The 15,694-nt window shown below is 39.6% G+C and overlaps 1 protein-coding gene across 3 annotated transcripts in view; it reads right to left on the reverse strand.

The window, feature by feature from the left end:
* dcc (DCC netrin 1 receptor) overlaps positions 1-15,694 on the reverse strand; it is a 235,949-nt gene that overhangs the window by 32,089 nt on the left and 188,166 nt on the right. For 2 of the 3 annotated variants that reach the window (XM_035391859.1, XM_035391857.1), the window contains exons 17-22: positions 9,605-9,843; positions 8,305-8,443; positions 7,305-7,412; positions 5,545-5,739; positions 4,622-4,654; positions 969-1,034 (exon numbers count right to left, since the gene is read on the reverse strand). In XM_035391859.1, the coding sequence (XP_035247750.1) occupies positions 969-1,034; positions 4,622-4,654; positions 5,545-5,739; positions 7,305-7,412; positions 8,305-8,443; positions 9,605-9,843 (780 nt within the window). The remainder of the gene's footprint in view (positions 1-968; positions 1,035-4,621; positions 4,655-5,544; positions 5,740-7,304; positions 7,413-8,304; positions 8,444-9,604; positions 9,844-15,694) is intronic. The other variant, XM_035391858.1, reaches the window with a different exon arrangement.

Consider the following 15,694-nt stretch of genomic DNA (forward strand, 5'->3'; position numbering starts at 1 on the left):
TCATTGACTTGCATGATCTGCTTTGCTTTCATGATATATAAACACTTAAATTTGATTTATTTTACACATTAGGTTAAAAAAAATCGAGATACATAGATTAGACCAGAAACAATGTGCAGGAGAGGTAAAAAAAATCCCACAGGCCTTTTGAGACCCCACTAATTAAAACAGTCAAGGCATGACCTCATCAAATGGCCACACATTTTCTGATTGATTGAATAAAATAAAAACCTAAGTATGGTTTGATTGAATGTCATTGGACTGTAAGAAGTGTGTTTGACTGAATTGAGGGGACAGCCTGTCAGTCACCAGACTGATATTGGTTAATTAAATCTGACAACCACTGCAGTTTGAAGTGAGGGCCTTGGAGTCCAGTAAATGGGGCTAAATAACAGTTTATGATGGATGAACCTGCTTTTTCACCTACTCTGCCCTTTTTCAGCAAAAGTGAGTGTGGACTTTATTTTTCTCTACCATAAAAATATATTTTACAAATATACTAGATAAAAATAAGCTGAGTAACTGGAATAGTAGCAAGAGAAGAAAAGTAGAGATTTTTTGGAATGCAATGCATTACTAATTCCCTGGCCCAGATGAATTTATCTATTGCAGTTGATTTAACACTTAAAAAATGAGCAGCATAGAGAAAGAGAAATACTACAAAATGAGGACACATTCCAGAAAATTCTACAGCACTGTTGACACCGTATCACGTGGATACTGAATCCCGCTACCTTTCTTGCCCTCTGGAAACTGCAGAGCGAGACAATGAGGCTGCCTTAAGGCCTGGACAATGGCAGGGTTCTGTGTGGAGTCAAGGAGCCCTTTTTATTTCTCCCCACTGCTGAGGGGTTTGGGACAAGCGGATCGGGAGCACAGAGGTGCCCAGGCGGCAGAGGCGGGGAAGCAATTACCCCCCGAGGCATTCCGAGCCGGCCCTTTTTTTACCCTCTCCATTCCCTTCTTACCGTTCAGGCTGCTCCTATCAATCAGGTTATTGTCAGATGGCCAGTAGCCTCCGTCTCCATGGCGACCTGCAGAGCAGAGAGCAGGTATCAGTGAAGGAGGCTTGACACCTTGACATCAGCTGCTATTTACAAATTTTAGAAAAGGGTATTTTAACTAACACTGAGATTAAATATTTTGGAGATGCTCTGGTGCTTTAGAAGGGACATTAAAACTTGGCATTTTTTATGAAATGTCTGCATTTTATATAAAGAAAAGCACTGAACATTTCTATGAAATGAAATATTTGAATGCACAGTGCATCGAAATACAAGACATCCTAACCTTTTTTCAGCATTTCACTTTTAAGAACTTAAATTCTGAATTAAAGAATGCAAAATTTCATTAAATTAAATAGGAATCAATTAATCAGTTCTATGCCAGATGGAAGTAAATTTATAGACACCTGAAAGATTTAAAACTAATTAATACTGGGTGTAGACAAATTATTTCACTGGTTCATCAATCATTTCATATAAATTAGCTTTTTTATTCAAATCTTTAGTAGCAGGGTTGATCAACAAAATAAATCACACAGTTTTCTCTAGTCTCAAAAGCCTTACTACCATATGGATGCAGATGTACTGTCTGTGTATATTTGTTTTGTGCACAAACAAGCTTGTGTAAAACCCTAAGTGAAGCAAGATTCACTGACAATTGCCCCCATTTGTACACGAGTCTGCTATTCAATATCTTGAACACTTCACACCCATCACAAAAGCTGCACCACGCCTCTCTCGGGTAAACAGTCACTGGCTGCTTCACGCCAAGCACTCCGACAGGCAAGTTTCGAAAAGCCCTTTCCCATCCAATCGCTCAATAGCCAATTATTTCCTGGTAAAAAGAGCCCCCAAATATGTATTCAGAACCGAAATAAGTCAGATCCCCGTGCCCTTGTTATACCTCTCCCAGGTTGCGCTAAGAGACCAAATTGACTGGAAGAGCTACTCTTAGGGGAGTATTCTAAAGAAGAGAACACAGTCTTTGTTGTCAAGCAGCACTGATGCGATATTTCATACGCTCTAAGAGCAGTGTGCATTGTTTTCATACAGCAACTCCAGAAAAGGTACATCAGTGCCAACCTAATTACCAGATGCTTTTATTTTCTGGCAAATGTGAAAACATGAGAAAGAACTGAGAGACAAATAAATAGTACAAAGTATATATATATATATAAATATATATATATATATATATATATATATATATATATATATATATATATAGATATATATATGTAATTTTTTTTTTCAAGGGAAAAATAGATATAAAATAATATATAAAAATATATATTTAGGTTTCTAGAAATACTTATTATTTTGACACACGTTATAATAACGTCATGTTTCTTACTCTACCAAAACCAAAAGAGAAAAAGTACACACATTTCTCTTGACTGGGTCATCAGACCCTGATCTACCTTCATTTATTATAAGAAAATATGTATTCTTATAATACACATTCCTAAAGTATGGAGCAGTGATGATCTCCAAGGAGCAAGCATGCTGCTGGTTGTAGTGCTGGGGCAGCAGGAATTCTCCAGTCCTCAGTTAGAAAGTTAATACAGGTACAGTGGATGGGGAAAAAAAATGACAAATGGGCCACATTAGGGGGGCCCACAGAAACGGAGAACACATTTTGATTTGCCCCAGGTAGAAAAGGGTCTATGGCGCTAGCCTATCAATCAACATCCGACTGCCCTCTTTCTTCACAAACAGGGCCTCTCTTCTGCGTTTCCTCCTTTCTTTTGTCCCCCACTTCTGGGTTCACTGACGCAACAGACACAGAACATGACATACAAGGTCCCCAAAGCTGTCGACAGACAGATTAAGGAGGACGGAGGTATGGAGAGTGTAATTCTGCATGCATTTGCCCTGCAACTTGCTTTGACCACCCGGAAAATAGGCTGGGGGGGGGGGGGGGGATGGGGGTGGGGGGGGGCGGGTCCTAAACATCCGGACCACATCAATCCTGGGCCTCTGTTTTTATGACTGCCTCCCGTCACCCTGTTTTAGTTGATTTATCTGTTACAAGGACCCCAGTCTGTAGGGGCTCCCAATCTGCTCACAGAACTCATTTAGTCTGTAGCCCTTACCTGCTCCCATATTTAATACCCCTCTTTATGTTTACTATATATATATATATATATATATATATATAGTATATTCCATGCATGGAAAATAAATTAATTGACACATGGAATGGACTAATTTGCCAGTGGGATGAAATCTTTCGAGAATCCCTGCTAGAGGGGGGAAGCCCATGCCCATCCTCCACTGGCTGCATTATTAAACTGCAGTATCTTTTACTTAATCAATCTTGGGGGAATGCAACTGACATTCTAGAACAGGTTTATGCATGTACATTTTTGCTCCTGGAGCAACTAAGGGTAAGACCTCAAACTAACATGTACTTATGGTATAGTGCACTGTTCCACCTGCAATTCACACTCATTCCACACAAGTCAAGTGCTCCAAAACATCCACGTTACAGTGGGACCAAGAACTCAGAACACATTATTAGGTTGTGCTTGGGGCGGGGGGGGGGGGGGGGGGGGTTTGTTTATTTTGTTTGCAGGAGGCAGCACATCAATTCAAATCTAAACAGCCCCTTCTTCCTCCATGCACTTACATCTTAATTAATATATACTAATTCTCATTAGGTTGGCAGTGACGAGACAAGACAGGAAAATGACTGCAGGTCACACTGAAATCCAATACCCTCCATTATCTTAAAAAAAGAAAAAGAAAAAAAAACCAGATGGGATTTCCTCCCCTTTTCCCTCAGACAATTTAACGCTCAAAGGGCTGATTTACAAACCCATCTGCAATTCAGATTTTCCAAAGGGCTGGAAAATGAGATAGAAAAATCAAATGCACCCTAGCAAAAACTAATGCATAAAACAGATAAGACATGCATAAGTAAGGTGCCAGAATTTCCAAATATGTGTTTTAATTTTGATGAGAAATTAGTCTGAATGAAAGAGCAAAAGAAAAATAATCCAAGAGGAATGTCTCCGTATGATGAGCCTGTATAAAAAGTATAATTGAATTGACTTTTTCCCTGGAGAGCTTTTTTGACCGACTATTGCTCTCAGTCTGCAGTGTTGCAGGTTGGCAGACTCACAATCTGTTTACATGTCTCCTCTGATGGTCCACCACAGTGCAGTTATGCTTAATTATGAAGATGAATTATCACAGAGGGGACCATCCAACTGAGTCAACAGTTGATGAGCAGGCATACGGAGCACGCTGGTGCACAGCTCTTGTTCCGTTCGCGAGCCCCTTTTCCGTCTAGAAGCATAACCGCACTGCTAACTGTTGAACCGTACAATTATCAACTTCAAATGAAAAATAAATGTATTTCCACTGGGACTATAAATATAAATATGAACTAAAATGAATTTTAGATTAGAACACATCTCCAATGATAAAACATGCCTAACCAATCACTGCTGTGTACTGTCTGAAGTCGTATGTAGTGCACACTTGTTGATTAGCAGTTGTAGGGAGTGATCTGGTGTAGATGCTAGTTCATCTTTACAATTACGGTTCCAGTAGAAACAGGCCTAATACAGTATATGGTGTGAAATACTGAAAGGGCCATATCAAACTACCTTGGTCGTTGGCCATTTTGTCTGGATGGTCACCTGTAAGAGATGAGAAGGAAAAGAACAAGCAAAGTGTTACTACAATCATGATGGACCCCTCAGGCTGAAAGAACAGTCACTAGGGTTCTGCAAGCAAGACTTAAAGTGTTTGCACACTCAGAAATGAGGTGCTGTCCAGTTAAAGAGGATAGAGATGAACATGCATCGGTAAAAAAGCACAGTTTTCCCCAGAGGATCGGCACTACAGGATATGCAGGCTGAGTTCAAGGCACTTTTAGAGCTAGAAACATTTTAAGCCATTATTAATTACTGTTAGCTGCAGATAAGCATAAACATTAATTTTAAGTCAAACACATCAGTACTCTTTCTATACATCAGTTTCATAATGAATTTTCCAGTTGTAGAGGCACAGCAAATAAAGTAATAACAGTCAATTAATTTAACCATATCAACTGCAAGCAGCGTAATGTTCCCTAAATTACTTTGGAAGTTACTTAAATGTCTTGGTCTAACGGGTTTTTAGAAATTTTATTAGATCTGAGCTCCAATGTTGCACCCAGCAGAATAAAGGGAACAGTGATCTTAATTGCAAAATGAGAAAACTGCAGAAAACCAATCAAGCACAAGGATCATTTGGACCCACACTCTCCCTTGCTCTGAATGATAGCTACCATAGTTATTTGTGTTGGATAAAGAAAATGGCCATTATACAGTTTTAAAAAAATTTTTTTGTGGAAACCGACCTATAATAATGTGGAATTATCTAGTATGTATGGGACTAAAAAAACATGAATGGTTATATTTATTGTTTACTGACTGACAGAAAAAAAATTATAAGGGGAAAGTTTGTTGAGTAATCTATTCCCCAAAATTTAGCCTCTCAGCAATGGTGACCATGGAGGTTGAAGTGGAGATAGTACTCATCCAACCTTTGGAGGTCCTGAAGAGAATGGGGTCAGAGAGGGGGCCCACCCCCTTGGAGTTCTTGGCCTGGATACGAAAATAGTAGACTGTATCCAGGTTGAGGTCCATGACTTGGTGAGTGAGGCGATCACCACTGATGGACTCCATTACCCAGTCATCAATGGGCATATTCTTATCCAGTGTGTAGAACAGAATGTATCCTAAAAGATTGGGCAAACACATTAAACACAATTACTGTACCACCTATTTATTATTTAGACAGATTATTTTTTCTTCCTCTGACGGATATTGAGGTGGGTTAACAGAAGCTGCTTTGGTTGCTACAAGGATTTATGAAGTAAATGAACTTCACTTGATTGGTGGGTGTCAGGATAGAATTTAGCCAGTAACAGAATTTTTAGAAAGCTGAGGTTGGAATTTGGCCAGAAAAATGAGAATGTTAGAAACCTGGGTTTGGAATTTAGCCAGGACAATTGAAAGAACACTCTTTCTTTTTGATATAAGAACTGTGAAATCATCGGCCATCATTGAGTCAAGGTCTCGGTTTTAAACACAGACTTCCATATCATAGTGGCCCTAGGCACATGTCCTGTTCTGGAAAAAAATGTTTTGATGTACTATATTACGGCAATAGCCAGGAAAAATAATGGATATTCCATCCTCAAACTTTTTATATATTTGACAACTACTTTTACATTTGCAGCATATATCAACAACATCAAGAGAGCAGTAGATACAGATAAGAGGTAATGTAACATGTCTATAAGCTATTGCATTTTCACTTTTATTTTATTTCTAAAACATCTAAAAAATATATTTAAAGGTCTATTCTCTCCAGGCATTTATCCAGGCAGCAATAGTCTGTCCTCTTGACTCACATAATGTTCTTTAAGCAGGCTTTTTTCTTTTTATATTTGAGTAGTAATACCAGGGGGACTAAACCCGTGTCTGCCACAGCAACCCAGCAGGGTGGAGGAATTTCAACACAGATAATGAGACAATGACACAGGCTCTAAGTCAATGATGGCAGCAAGTTACCAATAATTCAAAATGAAATTATTTTTATTATTAAAACACTTTAATTAAAATGCACATGATTTATAGAATGAAGGTTTCCCAAATAATAATGTTTAATAAATTCTAACAATTTTCTTGTGTGGAAAGAACCACACTATATATATATATATATATATATATATATTTTTTTTTTTTTTTTTTTTTTTTGTAAAAACACATTGTGCTGTTACAAAATTAATATTTTTATAGCAGTCAATATTGAGTAAAATAATTATTTAAAATATCTGAAAATTTGTGACATGATTTTGAACCCTCGTCAAGGATATTCCCTCAGCCCACACCTGTTATTTACCATACTCCTTCTTTTGAAAGATGAATTTCAATACTGTTTTACTGCCATCATTACAAATGGCCATGGGAGGCCATGGGAGAGTGAACATTGTTCCCACAAGGATGAACGTTGAAGAGAAAACCAAATCCCTAAATCAGCAGGTCCACCGGGAGTCATTAGAAGCCCACCACATGATTTCAAGGGTCAGGATGGTTCTTGCCACAGTGATTTACAACAAGGACTTCCATCATGGAATGAGGAAGGAGGAGGGGAGGGGAGGGGGTGGGGGGTTGAAAAAAGGGCAGCACATCTCAGGATCAGAGCAGAGTACAGCCGGGGGAGAGAGAGGCAGGATGGGGTACATTAAGGGGGCAGAGAGGAGGGTCAGATTAAGGAGGCTGGCAGTCGCCGGTTCACCTGTGATTCGGCCGTTGGCCTCCATGGGTGGCTGCCAGCTGATGAGGACAGCTCTGGGCTTCCCCTCCCGGCTGATTACCGTCAGGTCCTTGGGGGCGGAGCTGGGAGCTGGCAGACAGGGTGACATGGCAAAAGTGGACTCAGATGAAAAAGTACACCACTAGTGTGGTCCTCTATCTGGCATCATGCACAGCTTGTTTAAGGGCTCAATTACGCCTCAAATTACAGCTGGTCTTAATCAAGCCTCAGGCTCAGAGGGGCAATTAACTGCAAAGCTTTTCAAAGCAAGTTTCCCACCATGTAATCTGAGCCCTGTTCACTAAATGTATAAACATGCAGATGTTTAAAATGCGCAATTCTGTGAAGTAATAGTTAAATATGCCTATGCTATCAATTACAATGGAAAGGTTGTGGTATTGTGCATTTATATTTAATCTTGGAAAAAAAACCTGAGAGAGTTACAGGGAAATTCTAAATTGAATTAGGGTTTTTTTTTTTTGTCTGAAATGAAACACACAATTGCATTTTCTCGTGTTTCACGTCCAACAGAAACATACATTAGAGCACAGAGAACAACACATAAACAACTGGCCGGCTATGCAATGTAATTGTGATAAATTACGAGCAAAGGACAAAAGGTCAGTGTTTATTTAACTAGCATGAGCACATTCGATATAATGAACAGCGAATACACAGGCGATTATTTCCTTGGAAAGGATCCTGGTCCGTTCCCATCATTAGCACTGTATCTTAATTACAAAACCGCACAGCTAAAATCGCGGCGGCGCTACCTGTCGTACACATTGATTAAAGGATACCAATATGCCCGGGATCATGTTCACATAAACAGAAGCACAGGAGGGAACAGATTTCCCACAGTACATTTCATGCGTGTAGAACAAGGCTTCACAGATAAGAACTGAGGTTAACGCCTGTGTCCTCGTGCTCCAATGACAGTTGGCAAGCAGTTAGCGGCGGTAGCGAACCGAAAGAGCTCTACCTGCTTCGTAGGTGGTGGCGTGCGCCGTCATACTCCACGTGCTGGACTTGCGTCCCTTGGTCACCATCACAGCAAACTCGTACATGGTGTTGGGCTTGAGTCCGGTCACAGTGTGACTGAGGGCGGTGGTGTCTGCTGACTGCAGGAGAGCACAGAGAACCGGGGACAGAATCAAAGCACAGGCTTTAGAGGCAGCTGGGATTAGACAAGCACAGTGGGGAAAAAGGGGTACTCTGATGAAACAGGATAATAAAGATCACCAACGCACATTTCTAAATGCATTCATTAAATCTTTGTTTCCACATGCATGTCCAAAGCCCAAAGGTTAGTTTTTTTGAAACACTGAAATAGACTTGTGAGGTATGAGCAAGGCACACCCAGAATCTCAATTCTTGACCGGTGCAGCTCTCTGCACAGGGCTATTTTTCCCCACACGCACATACGGTATTTCAGTGTTTTTCCGCTCATGTTCACCAGAATTTTTTTTCCCAGTCCTGCACTAACCCATGTTTTTTGGGCCCCGCACTCACATGCTTTTTAAAAATGGATCTCCTCCAGATCTCCCACAGTTAACACTTCCTCAGCATTATAAAAGTTTTAAATATATTACTTTTTACTTGCTACAATAAATAAACATTTATTCTATGTGAAAATATATAAGTAAAAAAACTAATGCAAACAAAATGGTTGATGCTTGGATGTTCAAGTCAAAACCATTTAATTAGCATCAATAAACACCCCTTCTTGTTTATTGTACTTGATTCCAGTTCAATTTTCATCTACTGACACTTCTGTTTTAGACAGTCACATGAAAAAAATTTTTTTATATACATTCCAGAACACAATTATTTATGTTTGCTGATGTTAGTATCATGGATATTGAGAGGTTAGAATAAACAGACATGTGCATTTCTAAACATATGAAGTGTTGTCCTTTCAGTATAAATATATGGGTATATTGAACCATGCTGCATTCTCTTGTTCTCTGATGGGCAAGACCCTAGCAAACTAAATTTGTCCTGAGCCCACAACTTGTGGGGCCACAATCCTAGAGGGCACCATCTCCCACCATCCTCCCCTTCACCCATCAATTGGGGTCCCTTAAGATGGAAGCCCAGTCACATAGCTCCACATTACAGTACTATATGGCTTGGTAGATACCCCCTTAACTAGGGCAAATTTTATGTTATCACATTAATACAGCTGAATACTTCCTGAAGCCATTAAAATAAGGCACAAGAGTGCAACTGCGGTGTGCCTCACTTAATTCATTAGACACTCTAAAACACCTCTTAAGTACCTTGTACTTTCCACTGGTGGAGTAGCTGGTCTTCCACTTGACAGAGTAGAAGCGCACCTCGGCAGTCTTCTGGTTTTTGGACACGGAGTTGTCGGCCCAGCTGACCCGCACTGAGTCGGGGCTCAGGGCCACGGCCTGTACACCTACTGGGGGGATCATGGGGGTGGAGGTATCTGGCATGGGAGTAGGGAATTTATCAAACAGATGGAACAAATCATCGTCCGATGGGTCTAAAGGGTCTGGAGTCAGACACACAAACACACACACACACACACACACACACATAAATAGAGAAGCATGCACCACACAGAGGACATTAAAAAAAATGCAAGAATGAGTCACCATGCAGTGAAGGAGCAGGTGAGGGTTGGAGAGGGAAAACAGATGGCAGGAAGTAACGGAGAAGACAGAAAGTGGCAGAGAGAAGGCAGAAAGAGAAGCCCATTACACATATTGAGGGTGCTAGGAGAGGCTCTACAGGTGTCCATTAACTACCAGACAAAACTAAAATCAAACCTATGAAGAAGAGAAAAAATTATTAGTAAATACATGGAAGACACAAGTTGGTTGTCACAACAGCAGAAAGCAAACATTTTACATAGTATTAGCATCTTTACTAATACTATTTAAGAGACATGAAACTAGACAATCAGCAATTAGGCTTTTGTAGCAAAAAACAAAGAAACAAAGAAACAAACAAAAAAACAAACAAAAAAAAAACTACCCAGTCAAATATTGTCTGAATAATGAGCCCAGCAATTGAACTGAATTGGTTTTTTATGATGCTTCAGACAGAGTGGATGGTTAACAAAAAACAGATTGGAAAAACCACGCATTGAGTAGCATTAGAGGCAACTGATAAAACTAGAAACATTCTTATTTCATTCCAAAAGGCTCAGTTGGGTTCCGTTTTCCATGTTCCCTTGAAAAGAATATTGATTTGTTTATTGTGGTCTTTTGTTCCACTCCACTTGTACCAGTTTCCTAGTGAATAAAATGGCAGCATCCTGGATTAAGAGAGTAGCAACCAACAGAGAAGACCTAGTGGAAAATATACTGTGAAGCTTCACGGAACGGGCAAAGACTTATTTTTGTATGTTGTGAAGGAAAATGTTTGGGCATAAAATGTTTGGGCCTACCACTGAGTGCACTCCAAGGAGTGCTTCACCAGTTTTTAAAAAAACACAGCTACAGAAGCACTTATCTACCAGCCTAAATATATATATAAAGCCTTTCACTCACAAGTGGACTGACTCACAAATATCTATTCTTAAAATGCTGGATTCTTTTCACATAAACTGAAGACTCCGTTGACGCAGATTATTCCCAGAGGAAGGTTCACTGGTCAAACAGATTAGATTTGGTTTCTTTCAGACCATTTCCCAATTGAAAGTCTGGCATACCACCATTTGACCTGTGCCATTCTCAGTGTGAAATGTGGTGTGATGCATCCCAAGGCAAAAGAGAAACAAAAAAAATGCTGTCATAACTGTCAAGCAACAACTAATCTTTAGGGAAAAACAACAAGTGCTATCTGTTTTCTCAGCTAAACTGGCAGACTGCTAGCTGTAGTAAACACGGCTAGAAAAGGCCAACTGTTTTTTGTTCGCACTTCTGTGCTGTTGATAGAAGAAGGAAAAAAAGCACAGGCGGAGCCCGGTAGACATTTCACACTGTGTCTGTTGGCACGGCCTTTCAACAGGCTGTTTCGATGCAGAGCACGATGGCTCACGTGGCACCGGAGAGGATGAGTGTCTTTCAACAGGATTCGATTTACTTAACGCTGGAGCTCCAATCCAGGACCACAGAGGGGATATAATGTGAAATAAGGCAGCCTTTTTTCCCCCCGCCTCCAGTCATCCCTGGGATTGCTTTGGCGAGGAACTGCAGCCTGATAACGCGCCACTTACGGGGTACAGGTTCTGAGGGGAGGCGAAAGGGGACAGCCGCGGCGCCCCAACATGACTCTGTGCATGTGGTAGCCATTTGACGGGCATTCTTTAACCTCCCCCGCACAACCTTATCAGCCTCTAGACGTTTGCTCGGACCCGCGCGGTGCAGGCCCCGATGGAGTGCAGATCAAGATGTGAGCAGAGTGGAACTTCGAGTAATTAGCCACATGACAACAGAGTCGGGGGAGCCGTACTGTTAGCAATAAACGCCTGTGGCTGCACTGCCTATCGAGAAAAGCACAATAAGACCCGGAATGACCAAATTCACCAGGGGGCATGGGACTGGCTTATCCGTTCTGCCTCTGTACTGCAGCTAATCTCACCGCCTCAGGACAACTCACTTATTTCACAGACCGATTTTTGCCTTTATTTCAACTCATCATGTTGTTTTGTTTTTGTAAACAGTCTTAATAATACAATTTAGGCAGAATTAAGAACTTAACAAAAAAAGGTTTAATGCTATTACTGCAGTCTGCAGTCAAACACAAATACTGCTATGACTATTACAACAACTGCGAATACTACTAATGAATAATACTAATACTAATAATAATAATAATAATAATAAATAAATAAATAAATAAATAAATAAATAAATAAATAAATAAATAAATGAAGAAAAAGAGCCTTATTTTCCTTTTAAATCCACTTCAAACCATACTGTACAGTACATATAGAGGCCCCAGAAGCACACACAGTTCACTTGTGGCTTGAAGTAAAGACCCTCTGATTTCTTGGCAAAATGGGGGAAAGAACAAAGCTTTGAGAGAACCTTAAGGGTTTCAGACTTCTGTCTTAGCCTTTTTTTAATCTCACATGGCTTTCTCCTCACTCTAGTCACACACAGATTTCATGCCTCTGGCCAAATAAGATATTATATGTGTTTCCCACTGATACTCGAAAAATACAGCGCATCCTGTAGGTCAGTAAGTACTTATATTAACAATTTAGCCCAATCATCGTGTGTGTGTGTGTTTGTGTGTGTGTATGTGCACAAGTGTATGTAAAATATTAAAGTAATTCGATTATTTCAACGGTGTAGTATCTATTATATCTATAGTATCTAAGAATATTAGATTATATATATATATATATATAGTAGATTATATATATATATATATATATATATGTGTGTGTGTGTGTGTGTGTGTGTGTGTGTATATATATACAGTCCCCTCCAAAAGTATTGGAGCAGCTAGGTCAATTCCTTTGTTTTTGCTATACACTGAAGACAAATGAGGTCAAAAGATGTACATGAGATGACAGATCCGAATTTTCAGCTTTTATTTCCTGGTATTTTTATCTAGATTTATTAAAAAACTTAAACATGTCACCTTTTGTATCAGACAACCCAATTTTTAGGTGAGCAAAATTATTGGAACATGTGACTGACAGGTGTTTCTTGTTGCCCAGATGTGTCCTGCTAGATTGATTGGTTAAACAATAAATAGTTCTGAATGTCTACTCTTGGTTTTAGCCTTGGGTTTTGCCTGTGAAGACTGCATTTGTGTTATAAAAGATAAACTAACATAAAGACCAGAGAGCTGTCTTTGGGAGAAAAGCAAGCCATTTTGAAACTTAAAAAAGAGGGGAAATCGACCAGAGCCATTGCACAAGCATTGGGGATAGTTTGTACAACAACTTGGAATGTCCTGAAAAAGAAAGAAACCGCTGGCGTACTGAGCAACAGACATCGAACAGGTTGACCAAGGAAAACAACAGCAGTTGATGACAGAAACAATGTGAGAGCTGTGAAGAAAAACCCGAAAACATCTGTCAGTGACATCACAAACAATCTCCACAGGACAGGGGTGAAGGTATCTCAATCAACCGTTCGAAGAAGACTTAGAGAGCAGCAATATAGAGGCTATACCACAAGATGCAAACCACTCATCAGTAGTAAGAATCGGAAGGCTAGATTACAATTTGCAAAGAAGTACAGAGATGAGCCACAAAAGTTCTGGAACAAAGTTTTATGGACTGACGAGACCAAGATTAACCTCTACCATAGTGATGGAAAGGCCAAAGTGTGGAGAAAGAAGGGATCTGCTCATGATCCAAAACATACGAGCTCATCTGTGAAGCACGGTGGAGGAAGTGTCATGGCTTGGGCTTGCATGGCTGCTTCTGGAGTGGGCTCACTAATCTTTATTGATGATGTAACTCATGATGGTAGCAGCAGGATGAATTCAGAAGTCTACAAAAACATTCTGTCTGCCAACTTACGGAGAAATGCGTCCAAACTAATTGGGAGGAACTTCATCATGCAGCAAGAGAATGACCCAAAACACACTGCCAACATAAAGGACTTCATTAGGGAGAAAAAGTGGAAGGTTTTAGACTGGCCAAGTCAATCACCAGACCTTAACCCAATTGAGCATGCATTTCACCTCCTGAAGAGGAGATTGAAGGAAACCCCCCCCCCCCCCCCGAAACAAACAACAACTGAAAGAGGCTGCAGTAAAAGCCTGGAAAAGCATCACAAAAGAAGAATGCAACAGTTTGGTGATGTCAATGGGTCGCAGGCTTGATGCAGTTATTGCAAGCAAGGGATATGCTACCAAATATTAAGTGTTATTTACTTTAATTTACTTAAATACTCTCTGTTCCAATACTTTTGCTCACCTAAAATTGGGTGGTCTGATACAAAAAGGTGCTATGTTCTAGGTACTTTAACACATCTAGGTGTAAATACCAGGAAATAAAAGCTGAAATTCTGAACTCTTGTCTCATGTTCATCTTTTTATCTCAACCCCAAATGTATTCAGTGTATTACAAAAACAAAGGAATTGGCCTTGCTGTTCCAATACTTTTGGAGGGGACTATATATATACATATATATATATATATATATATATAGATAGATAGATAGATAGATAGATAGATAGATAGATAGATAGATAGATAGTATCTAATAATAATCTCTGGCATACTAAAACAATTTTTCTTATATCAAAAACTCCAGTATATTATCACCTTTTTGACTTAAAAACAGAGGGAATAAAAGACAATATTTTAATGAAATATTAACGGTGGACCTAGTGGAGCTGTAAGGAAGCCAGGCAGTCCCCTGCTGAATACTGCAGCAGAAAATTACAGTTTGACAATCACTGGGAGAAAAGATGAAATCTACCTCCATCCTTGCCCTGATAAATGTGTGTATCTCACAAACAGTACAATATCAACACTATGTAAGACTACCATAAAATGTATCCCAACGCATTAACCTCGCTCTTCAGACCTCACTCTATAGAAATCAGGCTGGAGTGCATGTTTGACAGAATAGTATATCTTACTATATAACGAGATACAATAGCAAGATAGACTAGCTGATACAATGCTAATAAATGTAATTGCTTAATATCAGTTCATTGTTTTGGTTTCTTTCTCATGACATCAGTCATGAATAAGGTTGATTCACCTGGTAGCACAGCTCACAGGCTAAACAACTATAGAGAGAGTATGCATCTGCACAGCAGCAGAATTAAGCTACAGTTTTATCAGTGAATCATTAGAGGAAAAAAAGGCATTGAATGTGTATACGTTATCTGTATTCAATCCCAAATAGGGTTGTCCATGCTTTTCCCAGCATAGAGGTAATGCTTTTGCCTTATACCCTCTTCAGACATATTCCCAACTTCCGTTTTTTGTCCTCCCTGCTGCACACACTTTCATCTTGCTTGTAATACAGTACATGTAGGAACGTGTACTAGAGAGCCGATGTGTTGTTTCCTTTTAACATAATCAAATGCAGCTAGCTACTGCTATACTGATTGGCTTTCTTATCTTAGTACTCTCGGTAGTGCCATATTGCCAGATGGAACTTGTTTTAACAACGCTAAAGGCGTTTTGTCATCGGATAAAATCGCACAACATAACATTTTCACAACTTTCTAACACAATTCCATTTAATTTTTAGATACATCTTTTGGCTATCTGGGTTAGATTTTTTTTCCACATCAATGAAATTTCAAAAATACAGCGTGCTATACTCAATGGTTATTGCTGTTGCTGAGTTAAGTTGTGTCAATATACTAAATAAAGTCCAATTCTTGGAACCTTCATTAGAAATTCCTCTCTAACCAGTGCTGATTCACTTATTACTTTTTTCTATTCTCAACCCTGTTTATCCCAGTCA

This window comes from Anguilla anguilla, chromosome 14, assembly GCF_013347855.1.
Source record: "Anguilla anguilla isolate fAngAng1 chromosome 14, fAngAng1.pri, whole genome shotgun sequence".
In the NCBI taxonomy this organism is placed as follows: domain Eukaryota; kingdom Metazoa; phylum Chordata; class Actinopteri; order Anguilliformes; family Anguillidae; genus Anguilla; species Anguilla anguilla.